The sequence below is a fragment of the Mobula hypostoma genome, chromosome 2 (assembly GCF_963921235.1).
Source record: "Mobula hypostoma chromosome 2, sMobHyp1.1, whole genome shotgun sequence".
NCBI lineage: Eukaryota > Metazoa > Chordata > Chondrichthyes > Myliobatiformes > Myliobatidae > Mobula > Mobula hypostoma.
In genome coordinates, this window is record NC_086098.1 from 202,931,414 (window position 1) to 202,958,347 (window position 26,934).

The 26,934-nt window shown below is 40.9% G+C and overlaps 1 protein-coding gene across 2 annotated transcripts in view; it reads left to right on the forward strand.

Annotated features, from left to right (window-relative positions):
- The window catches only part of gdap1l1 (ganglioside induced differentiation associated protein 1-like 1), an 88,761-nt gene that overhangs the window by 40,690 nt on the left and 21,137 nt on the right, over positions 1–26,934 (forward strand). The window contains exon 3 of one of the 2 annotated variants that reach the window (XM_063030902.1): positions 5,739–5,912. The exons of the other annotated variant lie outside the window; for it this stretch is intronic. Coding sequence (XP_062886972.1) covers positions 5,739–5,912 — 174 coding nt within the window. The remainder of the gene's footprint in view (positions 1–5,738; positions 5,913–26,934) is intronic. 2 annotated transcript variants of the gene reach the window in all.

Genomic DNA, 26,934 nt, shown 5'->3' on the forward strand with positions numbered 1-26,934 from the left:
AAATGACATACTGTACAATGTTGAAAAATGCATGGTCCTGCACTTTGGTAGAATAAATAAATGTGCAAACTATTCTCTAAACATGGAAAAAGTCCAAAAATCTGAGGTGCAAAGGGACTTGGAAGTCCTTCTGCAAAATTCCCTAAATATTAACTTAAAAGTTCAATTGATGGTAAGGAAGGCAAATGCAGTGTTATTATTCATTTTGAGAGGACTAGAATATAAGAGCAAGGGAGTAATGTCAAATCTTTATAAGACATTGGACAGATTGCTCTTCGAGTATTGTGAGCAGTTTTGGATCTTATCTAAGAAAAGATGTGCTAGCATTGGAGAGGGTCCAGAGGAGGTTCACAAGGTTGAAAGGGTTATTATATGAAGAATGTTTGATGGCACTGGGCCTGTACTCACTGGAATTTAAAAGGATGAGGTGGGGGGGAGGATTTCATTGAAACCTTTTGAATGTTGAAAGGCCTAGATGGAGTGGATGTATCCTATGGTGGGGGAGTCTAGGACCAGAGGGCACAACCTCATAATAGAAAGACATCCATTTAGAATGGGGATGAGAAGCAATTTATTTCACTAGACAGTGGTGGACCTGTGGAATTTGTTGCTAGAGGCAGCTGTAGAGACCAGGGCATTTGGTGTATTTAAGGCGGAAGTTGATATGTTTTTCATTAGTCAGGATGTGAAAGTTACGGGGAAAAGTCAGGAGAATGGGATTGAGAGGGAAATCAATCAGACATGATGAGATAGCAGAGCAGACTTGATGGGCTGAATGGTCTAATTCTGCTGCTATGTCTTATCGTATAAAGCTGGACATCATCCAGAACAAAGCTGTTTTGCTGGTATTCCAATAATCACCTTAAATATTAATTTTCCTTCCACAGCATCACACAGTGACAACAATGTGTTCCATCTACAAAATACACTGCAGGTACTTGCCCAAGCTATGCCACCATTCTCATGACCTCTGTCACCAAGAAGAGCAAGGGCAGCAGGTGCAGGGAAACACCACCATCTGCAGGTTCCACTCCAAGGTACACAATGTCCTGATTTAGATCATTGTCCGTCATTACCTAGGTCTAAATCCTGGAGCTCCCTACCCAACAGTGTTGTAAACGTATCTTTGCCAGAAGAACTGCCTTCTCTGGAATAATTAGGGATGGACAAGTGACATTGGTCTTGCCAGCAAAGTCCATATCCTGGAAAATGAAGAATTAAAACAATAAATTATATTAAAAGTCAATATAGTCTTTTTAGTTTGTCTAATGCACTTATTGAACAATACTGCAGATGCGTTTATTTCACTCCTGCACCAATTACTTTTATTTCTTTTCTATATATGTATATTTCACTGTGCTGACTGAAGGAAAGTGATAACATAACCAATCTTCCCTTATTTGCAGTTCTATCCAATACAATTCAGTATTAAGTAAAAAGGAAAGGAGCAAATTCAGCATCCAGTGAAGCAAAACCAATCTTCCCTTATTTCCATTTAGATCCAATGTGATTCAGCATCAAATAAAACGAAAAAGGGCAAATTCTTAAACCGGTGAAGCCAATGGGTTTCATGTGCCTGGACAAAAGTAAATATTCTTAATTATGTTTCCAACTTTGTGAAAACAGTAATATGATCTATTTGGCATCAACCCCAATGTGTAAATGGAAATTCACTTCCTGCCAGATGAATGCAGTCTGGGGTCAGTTGGGTTTTGTGGACACTTGCCCACTTGGTTATAGATCGAGACTCTCCAGAACAGTTCACATAGAACCCTTGCAACTTCAGTGTGGACTGTGATTGAACTCAGAACTGCAAGCTAAATTCATATCAACATCTAACACTGCCCCAGTATTTTTAGACCTTTGAGAATATGCTGACTGCCAGATATAATAACCGGAATTGTCTAAGTGTGGATTTCAAGAGACCGTAACCTGTAGGGTTCCTGCAGGCTAAAGTCACTGGTGCAAAAGATTAGCATTCAAAAGATTGAATGGTAGAGCACTTGTGAGGGTCTGAATGCCCCACTCCTGCTGCTAATCCCTATATTCTTAAAGCAAATGATGTAACTTTATCCTATTTTTGTAATGTTTCTCTGTCATTACTTAACTTAATATTTATCTAACAACTGAAGAATACAGATGAATTCCCAAGCTCTGTCCCTCCTTTGAAGTTTACTTACAGATACAATGAAAAAAATGGTTTGTATCAGTTTTACAGCTTAATGGATGATTGGATTTAATAGTTGCCCAGTTTATTTTATCAACATCACAAAATTGAATAAGTGCGATAATATTACAACATTTCACAACAGGTTATAGTTATTGGAACCCCAAGACTGTTACCCTGTTACATTGAGAGTGTTTACGTTTATCCTCTGTGTAAATGTGCAATTGCAAGTTGTGTTAAATGTTGTTAAATCTGGGTTTATATTTTGATCTGATTGAAGAAAACTTGGGGGTGAGGTGGGGAAATAATTTTTGACGAGCAACTTCTGAGACTTCCATGCACACTAATGCAGATGATGACTTAATTTTAGCTGATTAATTAAACCAAAAGTTTGAATTCTTGTAAATATTTATCATTCTTAACAACTTTGTTATTCTGACTAAACATATTTACAAGGCTGTTTATCATAGCATCCTGGGAATCTGTTAAAGTCAGAAAAATGCAGTTCAAGAAGATTTATATAACATTGATTCAATGAGGAAAATGCTTACAAATGCAAGTTTGTAGTGAGACCATATTTTCTTTTCAATTCTGCACATAACATTTTCTTGAAAATCATCCTCACATTGAAATGAAAGAAGTTCATTTTGAAGATATTAGCCTAGCAACTATAGTTGGCAAGAGAGTCAAAATAACAGCCCGGATTTTGTATGTATAATGATGGTGAGACACCTAGTGCTTGCTATCATTACTCAGTAAAAATGTGAACAATTTTTGTTGTTTACAAATTCAAATTAAATGTGGAAATCTAGAAACCGTTATCAACAATATTATATTCCTCAGCAAAATTTTTTTGGCCATTGCAGAAGCAATTAGCTCAGCGTTAGCAAGTGAACATAAACTTCAACATTTTTCTCCATTAATTCAATTCTTACAAAGGTCCCTGAATAAAAGCTGAGACTTTTTGAAGAAAAATAACTTCTATTTCAATGATATACTTAGACAAAGCTACTGCTGAACAGTTTCTCACACCCTGGAAAGAAATCTAATTTTTATGTATGTAATGTTATTTCTTTTGAGCAACATTTGCAAAACTGATAATTTTTGTAATGTTTATTATATATCAGCTCATATCTTTATTCTGTGAGTATACCCCAATCTTTACTTTGCCCTCTACAAATTGTTTTAAAAGCTAAATTAATTTCATCATCTTTACTTTTTACATTGAGCTGTGTCAGAATTCTTTATTCTGGTTGGCTGCTCACTTAGCTTCTAAGCGCCATGGTAACGTAGCGGTTCATGCAACACTATTACAGCTCAGGGCATTTGGGTTTGGAGTTCAATTCCGATGCCGTCTGTAAGGAGTTTGTATATCCTCACCGTTATATGCGTGGATTTCCTTCGGGAACTCTGGTTTCCTCCCACAGTCTAAAGACGTACCAGTTAGTAGGTTAATTGGTTATTGTAAATTATCCTGTGATTAAGCTACAATTAAATTGGTGGGCTGCTGGGCAGAGCAGCTTGTCGGGCCAGAAGGGTCTGTTCCACACCGCATCTCAAAATAAATAAGATAGATCATTATTACTGAACTCCACTGACCCCATATAAAAGGCACCTATTTACAAATCTCATCGGGATATAGTACCTGTTCATGGATAGTTTTATTCACAACCATTGGTTAGTTTCCTGCATTTACTCCAGACCGTAAAAAATTCAGAACTGCATACTTTGCATTGTCAAGCATCAAACGCCAACACTACACAGAGAAACTTACACTAAAAAACACTTCACACAGGCAGACACTACCTTCCAGACTCTACAGTCATCTCTGGAACTTCTGAACAGTAATAACACGTATGTGAGACTATTGTTTATTGACTACAATTCTGTCTTTAATACAGTAATTCCAAGCAAACTTGTCAACAAACTCTGGACCCTGAGAGTCAACACCTCTCTCTCTAACTGGATTGTTGAATTCCTGACCAACAGACTGCAAACCGTAATGATAGGTAGCAACATCTTCACAACAATTATTCTAAACACTGGTGCTCCACAAGGCTGTGTTTTCAGCTACCTACTCTACTCCCTGGAAACTCATGACTGTGTGGCCAGACTTTACTCCAATTCCATTTACAAGTTTACAGATGATACCGCTGTAGTGGGGCATATCTCAAATAACAATGAGTTGAAGTACAGGAAGGAGATGGAAAGGTTATGTGTGGAATGTCCCCATCATCTCTTATCAATTTTTGTTGAAGCACCATAAAAAGCATCTTATCTAGATGCATTTTGGCTTGGTGTGGCATGGACTGCAAAATCTGCAGAGCTGAGGACACAGTTCAACACAACGTGGAAACCAGCCTCCCCTCTCTGAATGTCTATACTTCTCACTGCCTCAGTAAAGTAGCCAGCATAATCAAAGACTCCCGCCCACCTTGAACATTTTCTCTTCTCCCCTCTTCTATTCAGCAGAAGATACAAAAGCTTGAAAGCACATGCAACCAGGCTCAAAGACAGCCTCCAGTCTGCTATTATGACTATTAAATGGTCTCTAGACCTCACAATCTATCTCATTATGAGCTTGCATCTTATTGTTTACCTGCACTGTACTTTCCCTGTATCTGCATTGTTATTGTTTTACCTTATTAAACCTCAACGAACTGTGTAATAATCTGATCTGTACGAACAGTGTTCACGACAAGCTTTTCACAGCATATCGGTGCATGTGACAATAATAAACTAATTCTAATTCTAATTTAATAAGTCAATAGAAAAAGTGCACTATAACATCTATACAAACTATAAAATATGATATTGATTATAATAACTCAAGTTTGAAAGTATTAGGAAGCAACATTGTAAACACATTTTTCTGCATTAATAGTTCCTCCTGTTGCAGATTTTGATTTGTTGACTGGTTCTAAATAATTATAATCAATATCATATTTTTATATTTATTGATCAGTACAAGGTAAGAAATAGTTTTATTTAAGTGTAGGTAAATAGAGACAGGGAGGTAATTTATTGAGTCAGTAGTAGTGAATGCATTATTTTTTACCACACATAATGAACAGTTCAATACATGTTGCAGATATATACAGATCTATTATTGTGTTATTTAGTACTGCTATACATTCTAATTATACATATATAATTGATTATATAATATGATTAACCAAGAAATGAAAAATAATGATTGTTTAACTACAGTGCTTTGTTAATGTCAGTTAATAATGGCTAAATTTAATTCAGACTTTAGAAACATCATATAATTATGGATTAAATTCTAAAGTCTAGAAACTGCAAGGAGTTTTGGAGAGTGTTGGTTTTACTTTAATATGTGGGTGTTAATTATGTAAAATCTTTCGATGTTACTTATCAAAGTGACCTTTATTTTGTGTGGGTGCACTTTTAAACTGCTGTGAATTGCATTTTATTTAATGAAGTTACTTGATTGAAATGGTCAATGTAATTACATAGTTGCAGGTTTTAGTAATTGCATAATCCAAATTAAATAGAATAGCCAGAAATCATTTTTGGCGATGCCTGATTTGTGTTATTTCACTTTTAGAAAAATACACGAGATTAATTCCAGAAGTAGGAAGCCTTACATATTCCAGAATGCAACACTTTAAAGACCTGCTTGATTCACTCCCAATGGATGCCTACACACATGGCTGTATTCTTCATCCAGAATTGACCACGGAATCCATGATCCCAAAGTATGCCACAGCTGAAATTCGCAGTAAGTTAATGCATGAGCACAAAGTATAAAGCACCTTAGTAAAGGACTAACTTCTGAGATCAATTGGCTAGCAGTTGTACTAGGTTGGTGAGAGACAATTGTTGGTTGGAGATGCTGAAATATGTACACATGATAACTGTTGGGACATCTTATCAGTTTGGAAAAGGAAAATTTTCATTAATATTCTGATACCTCTGTGTTAGTTGGACTCTCTCTTCCATAATATATTAAAACTATAAAAAAAACAACAGAAGAGTTTATGAGCTGATTAAAAGACAAAATGAAGGTATAATGGAGGATGTTGAAAGGACGTCTGAAATACTGAAGAAGGACTTTCTCAAAGCTGTGGTAAATGGCACAGTGGCACAATGAATTGAGCTGCAATTTCACGGCTCCAGCTAACACAGGTTCAGTCCTGATCTCTAGTGCTGTAGGTATGTGTGGAGTTTGTACTCTATGTGCATCCTGCAGAACATTTCCATATGTACTTCAGTTTCCAACTTCACACACATACCATTTGTGCTAAACTGAGCACATTTGTAGGAATTGTTTTGAAAGTGGTGGAAAAAGTTTGCAAAACACATCATAAAGCACAACATATTTTTAGTTTATAAATGGAGGAAATACAGAAATGACACAGATTACATTGCTCTTTTTTGGAGCCAGAGCTGAAGGCCATCTTCTTATCTACACTGCTTTATGTTTCTATGACCCTCAGGTCTATAGCATACTGTATACTCAAAGCAACAAAGACATGGAGATAAATACTCTTTTGATAATTTCTTGCAAAACCCAAGAACAAATATAAAAGCAATAGTTTTTGCATTATTATTCTGATCCATTGAAAAATGCATTACTGCCCAGTATATGTTACCAGTTTAACACTGTCATTGAGCTGGAAGTACAGCAGTTAATAGAGTTTACAAAAGTAACGTTATCAGTGCATTCTCCAAAATTACGACAGCTTCTCAAGAAAATTCCCAAGCTTAAATATCTGCAGCCAGTGTGTCGAGCTGCAACTCCTAAAGGGCCACGTTAGGGAACTGGAGTTGCAGCTCAATGACCTCCGTCTGGTCAGGGAGAGCAAGGAGGTGATAGAAAGGAGTTATAGGCAGGTGGTCACACCGGGGCCACGGGAGACAGACAAGTGGGTAACAGTCAGGAGAGGGAAGGGGAAGAGTCAGGTACTAGAGAGTACCCCTGTGGCTGTCCCCCTGAACAATAAGTACTCCTGTTTGAGTACTGTTGATGGGGACAGCCTACCTGGAGGAAGCAACAGTGGCTGTGCCTCTGGCACAGAGTCTGACCCTGTGGCTCAGAAGGGTAGGGAAAGGAAGAGAAAGGCAGTAGTGATAGGGGACTCTATAGTTAGGGGGTCAGACAGGTGATTCTGTGGACGCAGGAAAGAAAATCGGATAGTAGTTTGCCTCCCAGGTGCCAGGGTCCAGGATGTTTCAGATCGCGTCCACGATATCCTGCAGTGGGAGGGAGAACAGCCAGAGGGCGTGGTACATACTGGTACCAATGACATAGGTAGGAAAAGGGAGAAGGTCCTGAAAACAGACTACAGGGCAAACACGAGGGAATCTGCAGATGCTGGAAATTCATGCAACACACACAAAAAATACTGGTGAACGCAGCAAGCCAGGCAGCATCTATAGGAAGAGGTACAGTCGACGTTTCGGGCCGAGACCCTTCGTCAGGACTAACTGAAAGAAGAGATAGTAAGAGATTTGAAAGTGGGAGGGGGAGGGGGAGATCCAAAATGATAGGAGAAGACAGGAGGGGGAGGGATGGAGCCAAGAGCTGGAAAGTTGATTGGCAAAAGGGATACAAGGCTGGAGAAGGGAGAGGATCATGGGATGGGAGGCCGAGGGAGAAAGAAAGTGTGAGGGGAAAGCCCAGAGGATGGGCAAGGAGTTATAGTAAGAGGGACAGAGGGAGAAAAAAGAGAGAGAGGAAAAAAAAAGGGGGGGGGGGAATAAATAAATAAATAAATAAATAAATAAATAAATTGCCTCGCACGCCGTGACAGGGATAAAGAACCAGCAGAGATGTAAAACACTTTGGAGTCTCGCGTTGCTATAAGCTACTAATACTTATTAGTACTACGCAATACAGTAATATCAATGTAAATAAATCAAACAGGTTAGCAATGATTATATATAAAAGTAAGTGTGGAATATATATATGTATGAAAAAACCAAGCTTCTTTAAGTCTAGGGGTAAAAAGATACAGTCTTACGATGTTGAGTAAAATTCAGTTCAGTTCAGTTCATGGTATTGAGTTGAGCAGTGATGGAGAGAGAGAGAGTAAGTTGAGTCTTCAGGTGAGCTGATACCGTCGATCTTCTCGTCGTCCTCTGAAATCCTTTACAAGTCACCGACTGTGACTTTAACCAGGGAGACTGGTCTTCTGTGATGGAGCTATCACCCAGGCAAGGGTGGACACATAGACAACTCCCCTCTAGTCAACCCCTTCTCCTCAAACTGGAATAGCAATTTGGATCGATCCGCCTGATCGATCCTCCAAAACCCACTTTTGCTGTGGGCACAACAATGCTCATTCAGTGTCCAGATCATGTGTCCTTGGTCTGTATCATCTGACCTCCCATTTATTTCACCAGGCTAAGCATCACCTGTCATTCAAAGGGTTCCTCCTTCCTTTGTCTGTAAAGGAGTGCACAAGCAGGCAACAAGTCCTTGGAAGTAACATCAACAAGCTGCTGAAAATCATAACATCGAGTGTCCACCACCTTTGGTCACCATAGCAACCTTCGAGCTGCTCGGTGCTGTCTCCAACTCCAAAGTCAGTAAAAATCCAAAGTTACTTCCAATGCCTTAAAGCAACAGTCTAACCGTTAATCTTCGTCTCTCTCTCTCTCTTTTCCAAAAGCAACATATCGGTGGTAAATAACTCTGTCTCTTTCTCCTTTCCAAATAAACCATCAATGATAAATGTCTCTCTCCAAACAGTTAATAGGGGCGCTCCTGGATCCCCTCACTAAATAAATAAATAAATAAATAGATAGATAGATAGATAGATAGATAAATAAATAAGGGATGGGGTACGAAGGGAGGTGTGGCATTAACAGAAGTTAGAGGCTACAGGGAGTTAGGAAGGAAGTTGAGAAGCAGGACCGCAAAGGTAGTAATCTTGGGATTACTGCCTGTGCCACGTGACAGCAAGGTGGAGGATAAATGCATGGCTGAGGGATTGGAGCAGGGGGCAGGGATTCAGATTTCTGGATCGTTGGGACCCCCTTTGGAGCAGGTGTGACCTGTACAAAAAGGACGGGTTGCACTTGAATCCCAGGAGGACCAATATCCTTGCGGGGAGGTTTGCTAAGGTTACTGGGGAGAATTTAAACTAGAATTGTTGAGAGGTGGGAACCGAACTGAAGAGAGTGGGGAAGAGGTGGTTGGCTCACAAATAGAGAAAGCTTGGAGAAAGTGTGTGAGGGAGGATAGGCAGCTGATAGAAAAGGGACGCCCTCAGACCGACAGTTTGAGATGTGTCTATTTTAATGCAAGGAGTATCGTGAACAAAGTGGATGATCTTAGAGCGTGGATCAGTACTTGGAGCTTTGATGTGGTGGCCATTACAGAGACTTGGATGGCTCAGGGACAGGAATCGTTACTTCAAGTGCTGGGTTTTAGATGTTTCAGAAAGGACAGGGAGGGAGGCAAAAGAGCTGGGGGTGTGGCACTGATGATCAGACAGAGTGTCACGGCTGCAGAAAAGGTGGACGTCATGGAGGGATGGTCAATGGAGTCTCTGTGGGTGGAGGTTAGGAACAGGAAGGGGTCAATAACTTTACTGGGTGTTTTTTATAGGCTGCCCAACAGTAACAGGGATATCGAGGAGCAGATAAGGAAACAGATGCTGGAAAGGTGTAATAATAACAGAGTTGTCGTGGTAAGAGATTTTAATTTCCCAAATATCGATTGGCTTCTCCCTAGAGCAAGGGGTTTATATGGGGTGGAGTTTGTTAGGTGTGCTCAGGAAGGTTTCTTGACACAATATGTAGATAAGCCTACAAGAGGAGAGACGGTACTTGATTTGGTATTTGGAAATGAACCTGGTCAGGTGTCAGATCTCTCAGTGGAAGAACATTTTGGAGATAGTGATCATAATTCTATCTCCTTTACAGGACCATTGGAGAGAGATAGGAACAGACAAGTTGGAAAAGCGTTTAATTGGAGTAAGGGGAATTATGATCTATCAGGCAGGAACATGGAAGCTTAAATTGGGAACAGATGTTCTCAGGGAAAGGTACAGAAGAAATCTGGCAAATGTTCAGGGCGTATTTGTGTGGGGTTCTGAATAGGTACGTTCTAATGAGACAGGGAAGCTATGGTAGGGTACAGGAACCATGGTGTACAAAGGCTGTAGTAAATCTAGTCAAGAAGAAAAGAAAAGCTTACAAAAGTTTCAGAGAGATAGGTAATGTTAGAGATCTAGAAGATTATAAGGCTAACAGGAAGGAGCTTACGAAGGAAATTAGGAGAGCCAAAAGGGGCCATGAAAAGGCCTTGGCGGGCAGGATTAAGGAAAACCCCAAGGCATTCTACAAGTACGTGAAGAGCAGGAGGATAAGGTGTGAAAGAATAGGACCTATCAAGTGTGACAGTGGGGAAGTGTGTATGGAACTGGAGGAAATAGCAGAGGTACTTAATAAATATTTTACTTCAGTATTCATGATGGAAAAGGATCTTGATGATTGTAGTGATGACTTGCAGCAGACTTAAAAAAGCAGACTGCAACATGTAAATATTAAGAAAGAGGATGTGCTGGAGCTTTTGGAAAGCATCAAGTTGGATAAGTTGCCGGGACCAGATGAGATGTACCCCAGGCTACTGTGGGAGGTGAGGGAGGAGATTGCTGAGCCACTGGCAATGATCTTTGCATCATCAGCGGGGAGGGGAGAGGTTCTGGAGGATTGGAGGGCTGTGGATGCTGTTCCCTTATTCAAGAAAGAGAGTAAAGATAATCCGGGAAATTATAGACCAGTGAATCTTACTTCAGTGGTTGGTAAGTTGATGGAGAAGATCCAGAGAGGCAGGATTTATGAACATTTGGAGAGGTATAATATGATTAGGAATCATCAGCATGGCTTTGTCAAGGGCAGGTCGTGTCTTACGAGCCTGATTGAATTTTTTGAGGATGTGACTAAACACACTGATGAGAGAAGAGCAGTAGATGTAGTGTATATGGCTTTCAGCAAGGCATTTGATAAGGTTCCCCATGCAAGGCTTATTGAGAAAGTAAGGAGGCATGGGATCCAAGGAGACATTGCTTTGTGAATCCAGAACTGGCTTGATCACAGAAGACAAAGAGTGGTTGTAGATCAGTCATATTCTCCATGGAGGTCGGTGACCAGTCGTGTGCCTCAGGGATCTGTTCTGGGACCCTTACTCTTCGTGATTTTTATAAATGACCTGGTTGAGGAAGTGGAGGTATGGGTTAGTAAGTTTGCTGATGACACAAAGGTTGGGGGTGTTGTGGATAGTGTGGAGGGCTGTCAGAGGTTACAGCGGGACATTGATAGGATGCAAAACTGGGCTGAGAAGTGGCAGATGAAGTTCAACCCAGATAAGTGTGAAATGGTTCATTTTGATAGGTCAAATATGATGGCAGAATATAGTATTAATAGTAAGACTCTTGGCAGTGGGATCAGAGGGATCTTTGGGTCCGGGTCCATAGGGCACTCAAAGCGGCTGTACAGGTTGACTCTGTGGTTAAGAAGGCGTATGATGTATTGGTCTTCATCAATCGAATTTTGGAGCCGAGAAGTAATGTTGCAGCTATATAGGACCCTGGTCAGACCCCACTTGGAGTACTGTGCTCAGTTCTGGTCGCCTCACTACAGGAAGGATGTGGAAACCATAGAAAGGGTGCAGGGGAGATTTACAAGGATGTTGCCTGGAATGGGGAGCATGCCTTATGAAAATAGGTTGAGTGAACTCGGCCTTTTATACTTTATACTTTATTGTCGCCAAACAATTGATACTAGAACGTACAATCATCACAGCGATTTTTGATTCTGCGCCTCCTGCTCCCTGGAGTACAAATCAATAGTAAATATTAAAAATGTAAATTATAAATCATAAATAGAAAATGGAAAGTAAAGTAGTGCAAAAAAAAACTGAGAGGCAGGTCCGGATATTTGGAGGGTATGGCCCAGATCCGGGTCAGGATCTGTTCAGCAGTCTTATCACAGTTGGAAAGAAGCTGATCCCAAATCTGGCCATATGAGTCTTCAAGCTCCCGAGCCTTCTCCCGGAGAGAAAAGGGACGAAAAGTGTGTTGGCTGCGTGGGTCATGTCCTTGATTATCCTGGCAGCACTGCTCTGACAGCGTGCAGTGTGAAGTGAGTCCAAGGATGGAAGATTGGTTTGTGTGATGTGCTGGGCCGTGTTCACGATCTTCTGCATCTTCTTCCAGTCTTGGACAGGACAACTTCCATACCAGGTTGTGATGCACCCTAGAAGAATGCTTTCTACGGTGCATCTATAAAAATTAGTGAGGGTTTTAGGGGACAGGCCAAATTTCTTTAGTTTTCTCGGGAAGTAAAGGCACTGGTGGGCCTTCTTGGCAGTGAACTCTGCTTGGTTTGTTCCAAGTCAGGTCATTTGTGATATTGACCCGGAGGAACTTAAAGCTTTTAATCTGTTCCACTTGCGCACCACCGATGTAAATTGGGTCGTGCGGTCTGCTACTTCTTGCAAGATGTTGCAGTCGATTGTTAAGGATGAGTTTATGGAGTTCTGGTGACACAGGACAAGATAGGACGAAGGCAGCATGGTTTTCTTAAGGGAAAGTCTTGCCTGATGAGCCTGTTGGAATCCTTTGAGGAGATTACAAGTAGGATAAAGAGGATGCAATTGATGTTGTATATTTTGGCTTTCAGAAGGCCTTTGACAAGGTGCCCTACACGAAGCTCTTACCAAGATAAGAACCTATGGTATTACAGGAAAGTTACTTGCATGGTTAGGAGGCAACAAATAGGAATAAAAGGATTATTTTCTGGGGTCCGCAGGGTTTGGTGTTGGGACCACTTATTTTTATGTTGTATATCAATGATTTTGATGATGGAATAGACAGCATTGTTGCCAAGTTTGCAGATGATACTAAGATTGGTGGAGGGGCAGGTAGTGCTGAGGAAACAGGTAGGCTGCAGAAGGACTTAGATAGATTAGGAGAATGGGCAAGAAAGTGGCAAATTAAATACAGTGTTGGAAAATGCATGCTCTTGCACTTCGGCAGAAGAAATAAACATGCAGACTATTTTCTAAATGGGGAGAAAATCCAGAAATCTGAGATACAAAGGGACTTTGGAGTCCTTGTGCAGAAAACCCTAAAGATTAACTTTCAGGTTGGGTCAGTTGTGAGGAAGGCAAATGCAATATTAGCATTCATTTCAAGAGGTCCGGAATACAAGAGCAGGAATGTGATGCTGAGGCTTTATAGGGCACCGGTGAGGCCTCACCTTAAGTATTGTGAACAATGTTAGGCTCCTCATCTAAGAACAGATGTGCTGGCATTGGAGAAGGTTCAGAGGAAATTCACAAGGATTATTCGGGGAATGAAAGGGTTATCAAACAAGGAATATTTGACGGCTCTGGTTCTGTACTCACTGGAAGAGGGGAATCTCATTGAAACCTTTTGAATGTTGAAAGGCCTACACAGAATCGATGTGGAAAGGATGTTTCCCATGGTGGGGGAGTCTAGGACAAGAGGGCACAGCCTTAGGGTAGAAGGGCGTCAATTTAAAACAGAGAGGCGAAGGAATTTCTTTAGTTAGAGGGCGATGAATTTTTGGAATACGTTACCACAAGCAACTGTGGAGGCTAGGCATTGGGTGTATTTAAGGCAGAGATTGTTAAATTCTTGATTGGACATGACATCAAAGGTTATGTAGGGAAGGCCAGAGAGCAGGGCTGAGGAGGGGAGAAAAGGATCAGCCATGATTGAATGGTGAAGCAGACTCGAAGGGCCAATGGCCTAATTCTGCTCCTATGTCTTATGGTCTTATTTTTATTATTTCTGAATTATCCTATTCTGCCTTAACAGATTTGGAAGGTTGATATCTGAGCATTTAATTTGTCATCTCAGATAATCCATTATGCATCAATACTATTCATGCTGATAAACCTCGTAAATAGATCAAAATGTCCTTGCTTTAATCTTCAACAAAAACTGCAGACTGAAATAATTTGAAATCATGATTAAAGCACTTATGTGCATATGTACAATGGGCACATGCACACTCAAATGTCATGTAATTGTGAGAAGAGCAGTCAGTTTTCCACAGCTTAACTATAAAACAGACTTTAACAAGACTAAAAATCCCAAAATAGTGCATTGTTCTCAGTTACACATCAAACTTCAAACACTGATGATGAGGCAATATTCAACATTGATTAAAAGCACAGATGTGTTAATGAAATAAAGAGGAAGTAAAATTGCCAGTATAACAAATCTGTTAGAAAATCATTACTGCACAGTATAGATTTTTATTTTATTGATTTTAATTTGGAAAAAATAACTAATAGTCCTTCATGTCGTTAACACAGGCTGCCATTCTTGAATGGATCCAGTTCACAAAGTTGCATTTCGAGATTTGGCACTATACCCTTCCCTCTCCCTGATCATAGTTCTAATTTACATGACATAAATACGTGTGGAAATTCTCCGTCTCCCTGTTTACATCAGTGCTTATTTGTAAAGGACGCTAATCTGTTAACTAAAATGCAAACCACATTCAGTTATATTGAGAAGTTTTATTTCTCATTTGGACTTCTCTCCTCCTGGGACTTGCTAACACAGTGGATAGTTTCCCCTACTTTGGATTACAAACGTATTTGCTATCAACCACAGTGCACTGACAATCCTCCCCACCAACATTCTGTGATGCACCAACTGTTTTGGCTAGCATTTTATGGAGATCTTGTATATCCAAAATGAATTGAATTGAGTTGACTTTGTTTCTTACATTCTTCACATACATGAGGAGTAAAATTCTTTATGTTAAGTCTCCATCTAAATGTGCTATGTGCAGTCATAGAAATTTATAATAAATAGAACAGTCAATGTAATATAGAGTACACTCAAATCAGCATGAGTTCAACAGTCTGATGGCCTGGTGGAAGAAGCTGTTCCAGAGTCCGTTAGTCCTGGCTTTTATGCTGCAGTACCATTTCCCAGATAGTAGCAGCTGGAATAAACCGTGGTTGGAGTGACTTGGGTCCTCAATGATCCTTTGGGCCCTTTTTACACACCTGTCCTTGTAAATGTCCTGAATCATGGGAAGTTCACAACTACAGATGCGCTGGGCTGTCCGCACCACTCTCTGCAGAGTCCTGCGATTAAGGGAGGTACAGTTCCCATACCAGGCAGTGATGCAGCCAGTCAGGATGCTCTCAATTGTGTCCCTGTAGAAAGTTCTTAGGATCTAGGGGCCCATACCAAACTTCCTCAAACATCTGAGGTGCAAGAGGTGCTGTTGTGCCTTTTTCACCACACAGCTGTTCTTAGAATCAATAGAGCACAAGTTAAAAATAACCATGGTCGATGAAACATTAAGCCATATTCTATGTAGTTGTTTAAATGGATATAGAAGATCTTTAATGAACAGGGGAGTTAATCTATATATTTTTTAATTGCATTTATTCCAGAATAAACATCGCCACTACAAATTAACTGCTCATTATCTCATGATATCTGTGGAAGACTGTCTCATCCATGTACATAATTTTTGTTATACAAAAAATATCTGTAAAGTTCTTGGTGTTGGTTGAGATTATAAGATTCACATGAATGACTCTTATTCAAATTCACTTCAGATTAAATTATGGACAGCACGTAATTCTGGAAATTATCGTTTATGGATTTTTAGCTTATAGTGGATCATTCATTGGTGACTTTGCAAAGCTGGCCAAACCTTATCCCAAGCTTGCCAGCTGTGAAACCTAGTAATGTCATTTACTGTTTCTGAATGTCCCTGTATTCAAGTACTGTTAAAGATCAATTTAGCTAATCTTAGTATCTTCCGTAAATATTTAAAAATAAATGACTAAAATATTTGAAAATATGTAAAAGACTTAACAAATAAAAACTGTACAGAAAACTTATTTATTAATAAAAGAAACAAAATTATCCTTTCCCTCTCACAGTCCCTCCTCTCTGTTCAAACGAATGAGTTCAGCAGTCCTGCATTGTTCCAGCCAATCAGATATTGTTTGTGTTTTTAGATTCCAATCATCTCCTTCAGCTAAGCATTGCAAGTTCAAAGTCACTACTATCACTTTAACCAATATTTTCACCCCATTATTGATTCACTCCAATTCACCCCCAACAACTTCCTCTGCTGAAGCAAAGTATTTACTACCTTGACCAATGGCTCACTCTTGAATTGGTCCGATATGTTGCCTATCACAAATCCTACTTGTTTCCACTTCTGTAGATGGTTCCATACTTATAACTGAAAAGTGGACCTGGACAGAGTATAGTTTATCTTCAGCCTGCCCAGTGATAATAGGTTTCCTTCTCTGCTGTAAATTTCCAACATTCTGTTCTAATCTCTGCAGAAATCCTTATCCAACCCTCTATACCCAACTTTCCTAGGTGACTCTTTTGTGTCTTTCTTCAAGAATTGAAATGGGGATGATCCAGAAAATTATAGGCTAGTGAGCCTTATGTCATTGGTAAGGAAGCTAATGGGATAGATACTGATGGATATGATTTATCTATGCACATTTTGAAAGGCATGGCCTGCTTAGACAGACAGACATGGAAAATTCTTGAGGGGAGAGAAAATAACCAGAGGTTGTTGTACTGTACATGTTGGTCGAAATGACTTGGGTAAAACAAGGGATGAGGTCTTGCCGAATGAGTATAGGGAGTGAGGTAAGAAATAAAAATGGAGGACATTGAGGGTAGTGATATCCAGATTACTCCTGGTGCCAGTGCTACAGGGTCCAGGAACAGAAAAATAATCCAGGTAAATGTGAGGTTGAAGAGCTGGTGCAAGGGACAGAGATTCACGTTCCTAGATCGTTGGGATCTCTTATGGGGGAGTGGTGACTTACACAAGAGGGATCAGTTGCACTTGAACCAGAAGGTTAATGAATATCCTGGCAGTGAAACAGGTTTTATAGCCAATGGGGGGGTTTAAATTAGAGTGGCAGTGACATGGGACTCATGAGATACCAAAGTCAGTGAGAATACAGGGGTACATGCAGCAAACAAAAAATGTAAAACTAGCTTCAAAGATAGCTAATGTTTACAGTAAAAGGACAGATAGGACCACTGCTTCAAACTGCATCAATTTCAATACACATAGCCAATTGGTAAGGCGGATGAACTGAGGGCATAGATTGCCTCAAGGGACCATAACAGGAATGCGACTGAGAGAAGAGCAACACTAATAGCTCAATGTTCGGAGAAATAATTTAGTCATGACAATAATGTTTAGAGAAGATATTCTAGGATTATCTATCGAACCATTTAGGTAGAACTTGAAAGTAAGAAGGGGGTGATCATCTTAGTAGGGCTAGATTATAGACCTACCAATAGCGGGAGCTTGAGAAACACTTTTCAAGGGATTGCAGGATTGCAGGTCGTTGTGAGAATAGTAGGGTTGTGCTTTGAGGAGATGAACAATTTCCTGGTATCGACTGGGTCAGAATTTTGCAGTGCAACCAAGACACAATGTTTAGAGGAACATTCTTGGAAAGGAACAATAGTAGACTTCACCTAAGGGAATGAGGAGGGCAAATTAACAAGAGGCAGTTGGCCAATAGTGACCACTATTCTATTAGTCTTAAAATAGTTATGGAAAAAGATAGAACAAGTCCATAGGTTAAGGTTCTAAACTGGAGCAGGGCCATCATTGAGGGTATTAGGCAGGATCTAGCTGGAGTTGACTGGACAACTCTGTTTAAAAGCAAAGGAACTGTTGGCAAGTGGAGGCTTTTCAAAAAGGGTCAGATCAAGAGTATAGGGGCAGTATGTCCCCGTTAGGTTGAAGGGTAGACATGCAGTAAAAAGGTGACTAAGGAGAAACTAAGTCCTGTTTAAGATCACCAGGGCTGCTTATGTGTGGAGACCCAAGAGATGACTAAGATTTTTGATGTCTATTTCTCCTTAGTGTTTACCAGGGAGAATAGCATGGATAGCAAAGAAATGCATGTAATAAGAAGTGAGGTCTTGGACATTATGGGAGGCCAGGGAAGAAATCATGAGACTCTTGTAAAAGATATTTGCTTCATTGTAAAGTTTCAGAAGTGTAGCTAATCTTGTTCCATTGTTCAAGGAGGGTAGGGACAAAAACCCAGGAAATTACAGGGCAGTGAGCCTGGCTTCAGTTGCAGGGAAGTTACTGAGAAGGTTCTGAGGGAGAAGATCTACCATAACTTGGATAGTTGTCATGCCAGATCAGGAATAGTTGGCATAGTTTTTTGCATGGGAGGTCATGGCTGACAAATCTTTTGGAGTTTTTTGAAGAGGTAACTAAGGGGATAGATGAAAATAGGGCAGTGGATTGTATCTATATGAACACTAGTAAAACATTTGACAACATCCCATATGGCAGGCTGATCTGAGAGGCTAGGTCAATGGGATTCAGGGAAAGCTTGTAAGGTGCATTCAGAATTGGCTCAATGATAGGAAGCAGAGGGTGATGGTTGAAGGCCAATTCCCCTGTGGAGGCCTGAGGCTAGTGGTGTGCTCTAGGGGTAGTGTTGAAGGCTCTGTCATTCATTTTTTAAGTAAATGATTTGCATATGAATATGATTAGCAAGTTTGCTGGATACTAAATTAAGGGGACTTGTTGATAGTGAAGCAGGTTACAAAGAGGTCTTGATGACTTGGGGGGAGATGAGGAATTTATATACAGTATATAGTGTATATTTTAAAAAGTATTTTGTAGATGTACAAGTTGACATCAAAAGCATACATGACATATAGTTGAATATACAACAGTATACTGCTTCTGTCATAAATGATGTGTACCAGGTGGTAGCAGGACTCACATCCTGGCAGGAGAAACTGTTACCCAGCTAAAAGTCCATGTTCTTATACTGCTTCATCTTCTGCCTGATGGTAGGAGGTCAAAGAGATTGTAGGACAGCCAGGAGGGATCTCTGGCAATGCTGAAGGCTGTGGGAATGCAGCGCTTCAGGTGCACGTCCTGGATAGTGGGGGGAGGGAGGGAGGGAGGGAGGGAGACCCTGATGTTTCTCTCCGCAGTCCTCACAACCTGCTGCAGGGTTTTGTGGTCAGGTGCCTTGCAAATTCCATATCAGACCATGACACAGCTGGTCAAGACACTCTGAATGGCGCTTCAGCAGAATGTGGTTAGAATGGGTGTGGGGAGCCCTGCTCGCCTCAATCCCTTTGGGGAGTGGAGGCGCTGCTGTGCTTTCTTGACTAAAGATATGGTGTTGAGAAACCAGTGAGGTCATCTCTCCAAGAAGCTTGGTGCTCCTGGCTCTCACCACGGAGTAGTTGTTGATATGCAGCTGGGAGTGGTCAGCCTGCACTTTACTGAAGTCCGCAGTTATCTCTCTGGTCACCAGTCCACAAGCCGCTCTACCTCCTCTCTGTATGCAGACTCATCTTTGTTGCTGATGAGTCCAACCACTGTTGTGTCATCAGCGAACTTAATGATGTGGTTAGAGCCGGATCTAGCAGTACAGCAGTGTGATCAGCAGCAGGCTGACCACACAGCCCTGGGGGTAGGGGATGGGGGCACCAGTGTTCAGTGTAATGGAGTTAGAGGTATTGCTGCCAATGTGAACTGTCTGAAGTATCTCAAAGGATTTGAAGTACAGTACCTTTATTATCAAAGTATGTATGCAGCATACAACCCTGAGATTCATCTTCCCCACGGATGGCCGCAAAGCAACAAGAGCCATGGAACCTGTTCAAAGGAAAGCATCAACGCTCCCCTCCCATCATGCACAAAAAAAACAAATTGCTCTAATAGCAACAAAAAAAAAACACAAGCGCAAAACACCGAACATAAAACACAAAATCAAAAGGGATATTTCAGTTCAGCTCAGTGTTTGTTGTCCGCAGCCACCCCAATTCAAATTCACCCAGAAATAGCAACAAATATATGAGCGACCAGAAAAACTGGAAACATAATGTGAATTAGAGTCCAATCCAAAAACTGCATCAACTAAACCTTGCTCCAGCACCATCTCCTGACAACATCAAAGGAGAAAGAGATCATTTGACTGCAAGGACCTTCAAGAGGGAGAGAGAGAGAGACCATCACACGCAGACACCTTCCTCTGGCAGCAGCAAGTGAGAGGCTGATAGACAACGCTGGATACCCAATCAGCCGCCACACCCACTTCGATTATTTCAATCTTCCTCAGCACTTTAATCGGCAAGAGATGGAGCCGATCATGGGCTTGCACTCCGTCTCCAGGCTTCCTCCCTCTGTGCCACACACTTCGCTTGCAGCCTCTCAGAGACAGCAAAACGCCGGATCACTCGATCAACCCGAGCACATGCCGCCAGAGTGTAGGTTACAGGCACTGAACAGATGATCACAGGCTCCAACTACAGTAGAACCACGTTTGAAATCAAAAGAAGATGTGAAAGGAGTAGCTCTGCGAACCATCTTCAGGATGGCACCACTGTTAGCGTCATTCGTTGTCATCATCTTCTTAGGCGCCGTCAAGATTTCCAGGTTCCAGTTACTTGAATGGAGGGGATCCAGTTGCAGTTAAGATTAGTGTGAAGTGGTGCATTTTGGACATTCACAGTACAGTACAATTGAACGGCAGGGCATTTTCAGGTGTGGTACAGAGGGACCTGGGAATTCAAGTACACCGTTCTCTGAAAGGGACCACTTAAGTAGACAGGGTGGTGAAGAAGGCATTTAGCATGCTGGTCTTCATTAGTCAGGAGTAGGGACTTTATGTTGCTGTTACCTAAGTTGTTGGTGAGGCCACACTTGGAGTATCATGTACAGTAAAGGTAAATCCATTCAACCTGCGAGGCTAGACAATATACCTGGTCAGGTGATGAAGGATCGTGCAGCCCAGCTAACAAAGGTCTTAATTTTAAAATCTCCTTGTGTCAGTCCACTGTCTCTGCAGGCTTCAATGCAGCCACCATGATTCCAGTTCCCAAGAGGGTACTAGAAACTGGTTTTAACGATCACTGGCCAATGGCACCAACCTCAACAATTATGAAGTGCATTGAGTGGCTGGTAGTGGATCAAATAAAATCCCATCTTGCAGCTGCGTTGGACCTTTCGACTGTTCAAAATAGTTCACTGATGATGCTGTGGCCTCAGTCCTCCACCCTATCCTGTCCCATCTAGAAAGCAACATCACATATTCATTGACTTCATCTCAGTGTTTTAGCATGGTTGTCCCTCTAAGGCTAATGGGTAAACTGTCTTCGCTGGAACTCCACACCTCTCTCAGTAACTTGGATATTGGACTTCTTGGTGGAAAGACCTTAGTCAGTTAGAGTTGGCAGCAACATCTCAAGTTCCATCATGCTGAGCACTGCTGCCCCCAGAGCTGTGTGCTCAGTTCACTCTTGTTCACGCTATTGACTCACTACTGCATTGCCAGATCCAACTCACTGTTAATGATACAACAGTGGCTGGCCTCAAAAGCAACAATGATAAATCAACATACAGAGAGGAGGTGGAGAGGCTTCTCAAATTGTGTGAGAATAACAACCTGAGTCTCGACAGAGTCAAGACAAAATAAATTATTGTGGACTTCAAGAAGGCACTTTCTCCATTGCATACCAATGGCTCTGCTGTGGAGAGAGTGAAGAGCCCAAAGTTCATTGGTGTGCACATATTGGACAGTCTAACCTGGACAACAACACCTCCTCATTGTGAAAAAAGCACAGCAGCATCTATACTTTCTGAGGAGACTGAGGCGTGCAAGGTTCCTCACCCCCATTCTAACAACTTTCTACAGGAGGACCATCGAGAGTGTCCTATCTTGCTGCATTGTTTTGGTATGGAAGCTTCAAGGCACTGGGCTGCAAGACTCTAAAGAGAATAGTAAACACTGCCAAGAAGATCATTAGAATCATCCTCCCCCACCCCCCATTTGTGACATTTTTTAAGGATCCCTACCACTCATCCCTCAATCTCTTTGACCCACTACTGTCAGGAAGAAAGTACAGAAGCATTAGCGCTAGGACTGCCAGACTGAGTATCAGCTTCTTCCCCCAGCCTGTGAGACTGACATCTCGTCACTAGGACAGGGAGCTGTTACTGTTTACTGTTCACCTGTGCTGTGCTGTGCACTTCACATGCATTTTCAATTGTATTTTATCAATTTTTTTGTGGTAATTTTTATTTTATGTGCTGTGTGTGATATATGGATTATGTGTGCACCATGCTCCAGAGGAAAATTATTTCATTTGGTTGTATATATGTACAGTCAGATAACAATAAACTTGAACTTAAACTTCATAATGTATATACTTTATTTTATACATCTTCATCACACCTGAATTTGCTTCCTAGAGGCTTCGGGCCTGTGTGTTTATAATAGACAATTTTTCTTTCAGATAAATAAATCCATTCAGAGCCTCTCTCCTTTAATTTTTTAACCACTGCAACCTGTGCAGAACTCTGCTCTTTAACAATGTCCTCCTTAGTGTTCCAATTCCTTTTTATGGTCTTGCCTTCAAAAGTTAAAGCAAACTATCTGAAGTTGCCTCCTTAAACCCACCTCCCTCTAGCTCCCTCTTCTCCTTTTATGTTATTCTTATAACTGCAGCCTGATCAAGCCTTTCTGCAATGTTTTTTCCAGTCTCCTTTGCTTTCAACGTTCCATCATCTATCAATATGGATTGCCAAGTAAAAGGAGGGAACAGCCTAACAATCATCTCCCAATTAGGTAGTTTATGAAAGAACTGAGAGACGGACATGAAATAAAAACCATGGAAACACAAACATTAACACAAAGAAGGAAACTGTGTACATTCTCCACTTCATGTGGCTGGGGAAAAAAACATCTTTTTTTTCTGGGATTGATTACTGGTGAAGAACACTTGTAATGGAAGTGCCTTGCATGCAAAAAATGTCTATTTTAATAGAATCAAAAGGTTTTCCACCATGAAATATATTTCAAGTTAAAATTAATAGTTTCCTTCTTGGCTTAGTTAGTAAATGGCATGAATTCCAATGCAATGAAGTCACTCAGAAGAATCAACTTCTGTGTTTCTCCCCTTGAAGTTTCTAATTCATTACTACTATACAAGGATAAAGGAATCTTTTCTGTCATGAGCATGCCTCTTAATAATCCATGGATATCTTTAGAGTCTAGCAAGATGTCAACATTGCTGTCTATAATGTTCCACCAAATATTCCTTTAAATAGCTGGTCACCTCTTCCTAGGTTTGATGATAATTTTATATCCTACTTTTGAAGAAGAATATGATTTAGATATTTATCTCAGGCTTTCTTTAGTTTATTTTACAATGGCTTCTACAGAAGTGTTTTTATGATTACTGCATGTCTAGATTAATCTGTTAAAATGACATACCTTTTCCTGTTGTTCAAGCCACCCACAGGATATTTTCCATAACTGAGACATCTAACTGGTGCAGGGCTCTTTCAATATTAATTCCTTTCCCAATATTCACAACTATTGGTTAAGTTTTAATTATCTTTTGACGTTAATTATCTTTTGACTTAACGCACCCTGCCATTCATAGGATTCTAAATATCCTTACTCAATTCTGCTTAGTTATCAGTTACACATTTTAAAAAAAGATACGCCTTTCTGTTCTGAGAGGTTAGACATGCTTACCTGATATGAATATTATCCCATTCTGTTAGATTCATTCCCTTAGCCAGGTATTCTGTCCTTATAATGAAATCAGAAAATATTTAAAATACTCAGCAGGCAGCATCTGGAGAAGCAAATAAACATTTCTGGTCAATCGATACTAGAAAGGTAAAACCAAGTGGGTTTAATTTGCAAAGAAGGGGAGAGTTAGAGTGAACAAATGGGATATTTATGGGTATAGGCCAAGATTTCCCAGCAGACACCATGTTCTTGCTGTCATCTAGTTAATAGATAAATGAGAGGGAAACAGAAAGAACATGCTGAATGTGAGATGCAGAACATAGCATTTGTTCAAAGTTCAAATTAAATGAATTATCAAAGTATTATCATATACTACCCTGGCATTTATTTTCTTGTGGGCATTCACAGTATTGAATTGAATTGACTCTAGTTTTTCTTGCATCCTTCACATACATGAGGAGTAAAAATCTTTACGTTACGTCTCCGTCTGAGTGTGCAATGTGCAAATTATAATAACTTGTAATAAATAGGATATGCAGTAAGATATACAACAGAACAGTCAATATAGCTTAGAAGTACAATTGTGTCAGCGTGAATTTGTCAGTCTGGTGGAAGAAGCTGCCCTGAAGCCAGTTAGTCCTGGCTTTTATGCTGCGGTACTGTTTCCCAGATGGTAGCAGCTGGAACAGATTGTGGTTGGGGTTACTCAGGTCCCCAATGGTCCTTGGGGTCCTGATACAAAGAAACACAATAGAATCACACTATGGTGGCATAGTGGCTAGCACAATGCTATTACAACAGGAATTCTGCAGATGCTGGAAATTCAAGCAACATACATCAAAGTTGCTGGTGAACGCATCAGGCCAAGCAGCATCTATAGGAAGAGGTGCAGTCGACGTTTCAGGCCGAGACCCTTCGTCAGGACTAACTGAAGGAAGAGTGAGTAAGGGATTTGAAAGCTGGAGAGGGAGGGGGAGATGCAAAATGATAGGAGAAGACAGGAGGGGGAGGGATGGAGCCGAGAGCTGGACAGGTGATAGGCAAAAGGGGATACGAGAGGATCATGGGACAGGAGGTCCGGGAAGAAAGACGGGGGGGGGGGGTGACCCAGAGGATGGGCAAGAGGTATATTCAGAGGGACAGAGGGAGAAAAAGGAGAGTGAGAGAAAGAATGTGTGCATAAAAGTGAGTAACAGATGGGGTACGAGGGGGAGGTGGGGCCTGCCTTTTATATATTGGTGAGACCCGACGCAGACTGGGAGACCGGTTTGCTGAACATCTACGCTCTGTCCGCCAGAGAAAGCAGGATCTCCCAGTGGCCACACATTTTAATTCCACATCCCATTCCCATTCTGACATGTCTATCCACGGCCTCCTCTACTGTAAAGATGAAGCCACACTCAGGTTGGAGGAACAACACCTTATATTCCGTATGGGTAGCCTCCAACCTGATGGCATGAACATCGACTTCTCTAACTTCCGCTAAGGCCCCACCTCCCCCTCGTACCCCATCTGTTACTCATTTTTATGCACACATTCTTTCTCTCACTCTCCTTTTTCTCCCTCTGTCCCTCTGAATATACCCCTTGCCCATCCTCCGGGTTCCCCCCCCCCCCGTCTTTCTTCCCCGACCTCCTGTCCCATGATCCTCTCGTATCCCCTTTTGCCTATCACCTGTCCAGCTCTCGGCTCCATCCCTCCCCCTCCTGTCTTCTCCTATCATTTTGCATCTCCCCCTCCCCCTCCAACTTTCAAATCCCTTACTCACTCTTCCTTCAGTTAGTCCTGACGAAGGGTCTCGGCCTGAAACGTCGACTGCGCCTCTTCCTATAGATGCTGCTTGGCCTGCTGCGTTCACCAGCAACTTTGATGTATGTTGTTACAATGCTATTACAGATCGGTGCATTTAGGAATTCAATTCTGACAGTCTGTAAAGGACTTGTACATTCTCTCTGTGAGAGTCTATGGGTTTCCACCAGGTTTCTCCCACAGTCCAAAGTCATTCCAGTTAATTGGTCATTGTAAATTGTCCTGTGATTAGGCTAGTGTTAAATATGTGGGTTGCTGGGTGGTGCGGGTCATTGGACCGGAAGGGCCAATTCCACGCTGTAAAATGAATACATAAAAAAATGAATAAAAACTATACATAAAGACAGACAAGCAACCAATGTGCAAAAGAAGACAAACTGTGCAAATAAAAAAATGAATAAATGTTGAGAACATAAGTTGCAAAGTCCTTGAAGATAAATCTGTAGGTTATGAAATCAGTTCGGTGTTGAGGTGAGTGTGACCACGCTAGTTCAGGAGCATGATGTTTGAAGGGCCAAAACTGTTCCTGAACCTGATGTTGTAGAAATTGGAAACAAAAGAGAATATTGGAAACACTCAACTGTTCAAGCAACATCTGTAGAGGGGAAGAAAATTGAGTTAATGTCAAACATGGATGATCTTATATTAGAACCAGCCAATTCTAACACAAGCAGAAAAGGTGCCATTGTAAATTGTTGAACTTAATACTAAATCCTTAGTGTTGCAACATACCCAACCAAAAATGAGGTGCTATTCCTTCAGCTTTTACTGAGCTTCAGTGGAAGAGCAAAGAAGGCCAAAGGCAGTTCCTGAGTGGGAAAGGGATAGAAAATTAAAAGACGGGACTGGAAGCATATCACCTTTCCAGATTAATCAAATTTTTTCTAAACCAGAGTTCCTGGAATAGCATGCTGTCTTCCATCTAGGCATACTGTCCTTGATACTCTATTCAGTCGGAGGAAAAGAATGAGATGCTAAGTTGCTACATTTTATAATTGAAGTTTAGCCTAACTTGTAAACCAATTTATATTTGAATTGCTTTCTGAACATAGTCCACATTAATATCATGAGTCTGCAGAGAGATAATGTTTAAAATGGATTACTGGCCCGTTATGCAGTCAAACACATAAAACCATTAGGAATAATTCCCTGCATTTAAAGAAAACATTATTGGATTCCTAATGTTTATTAGCACTGTGAACAGAAACGAGACAATTAAGGTATGTTAGCATTTTGGTTTTCATACGTGATGGGGGATATCAGTATCTGGCTATTTGTGCTTAAAATTAAGTTTTACACATACAGAATTTATTTAGAATATCAGCTTGTTCTTCCCTTATGAATCACAAAACAAGACTTAACTATGACAAAAAGATGAATATAGTTTGGAAATTGCATA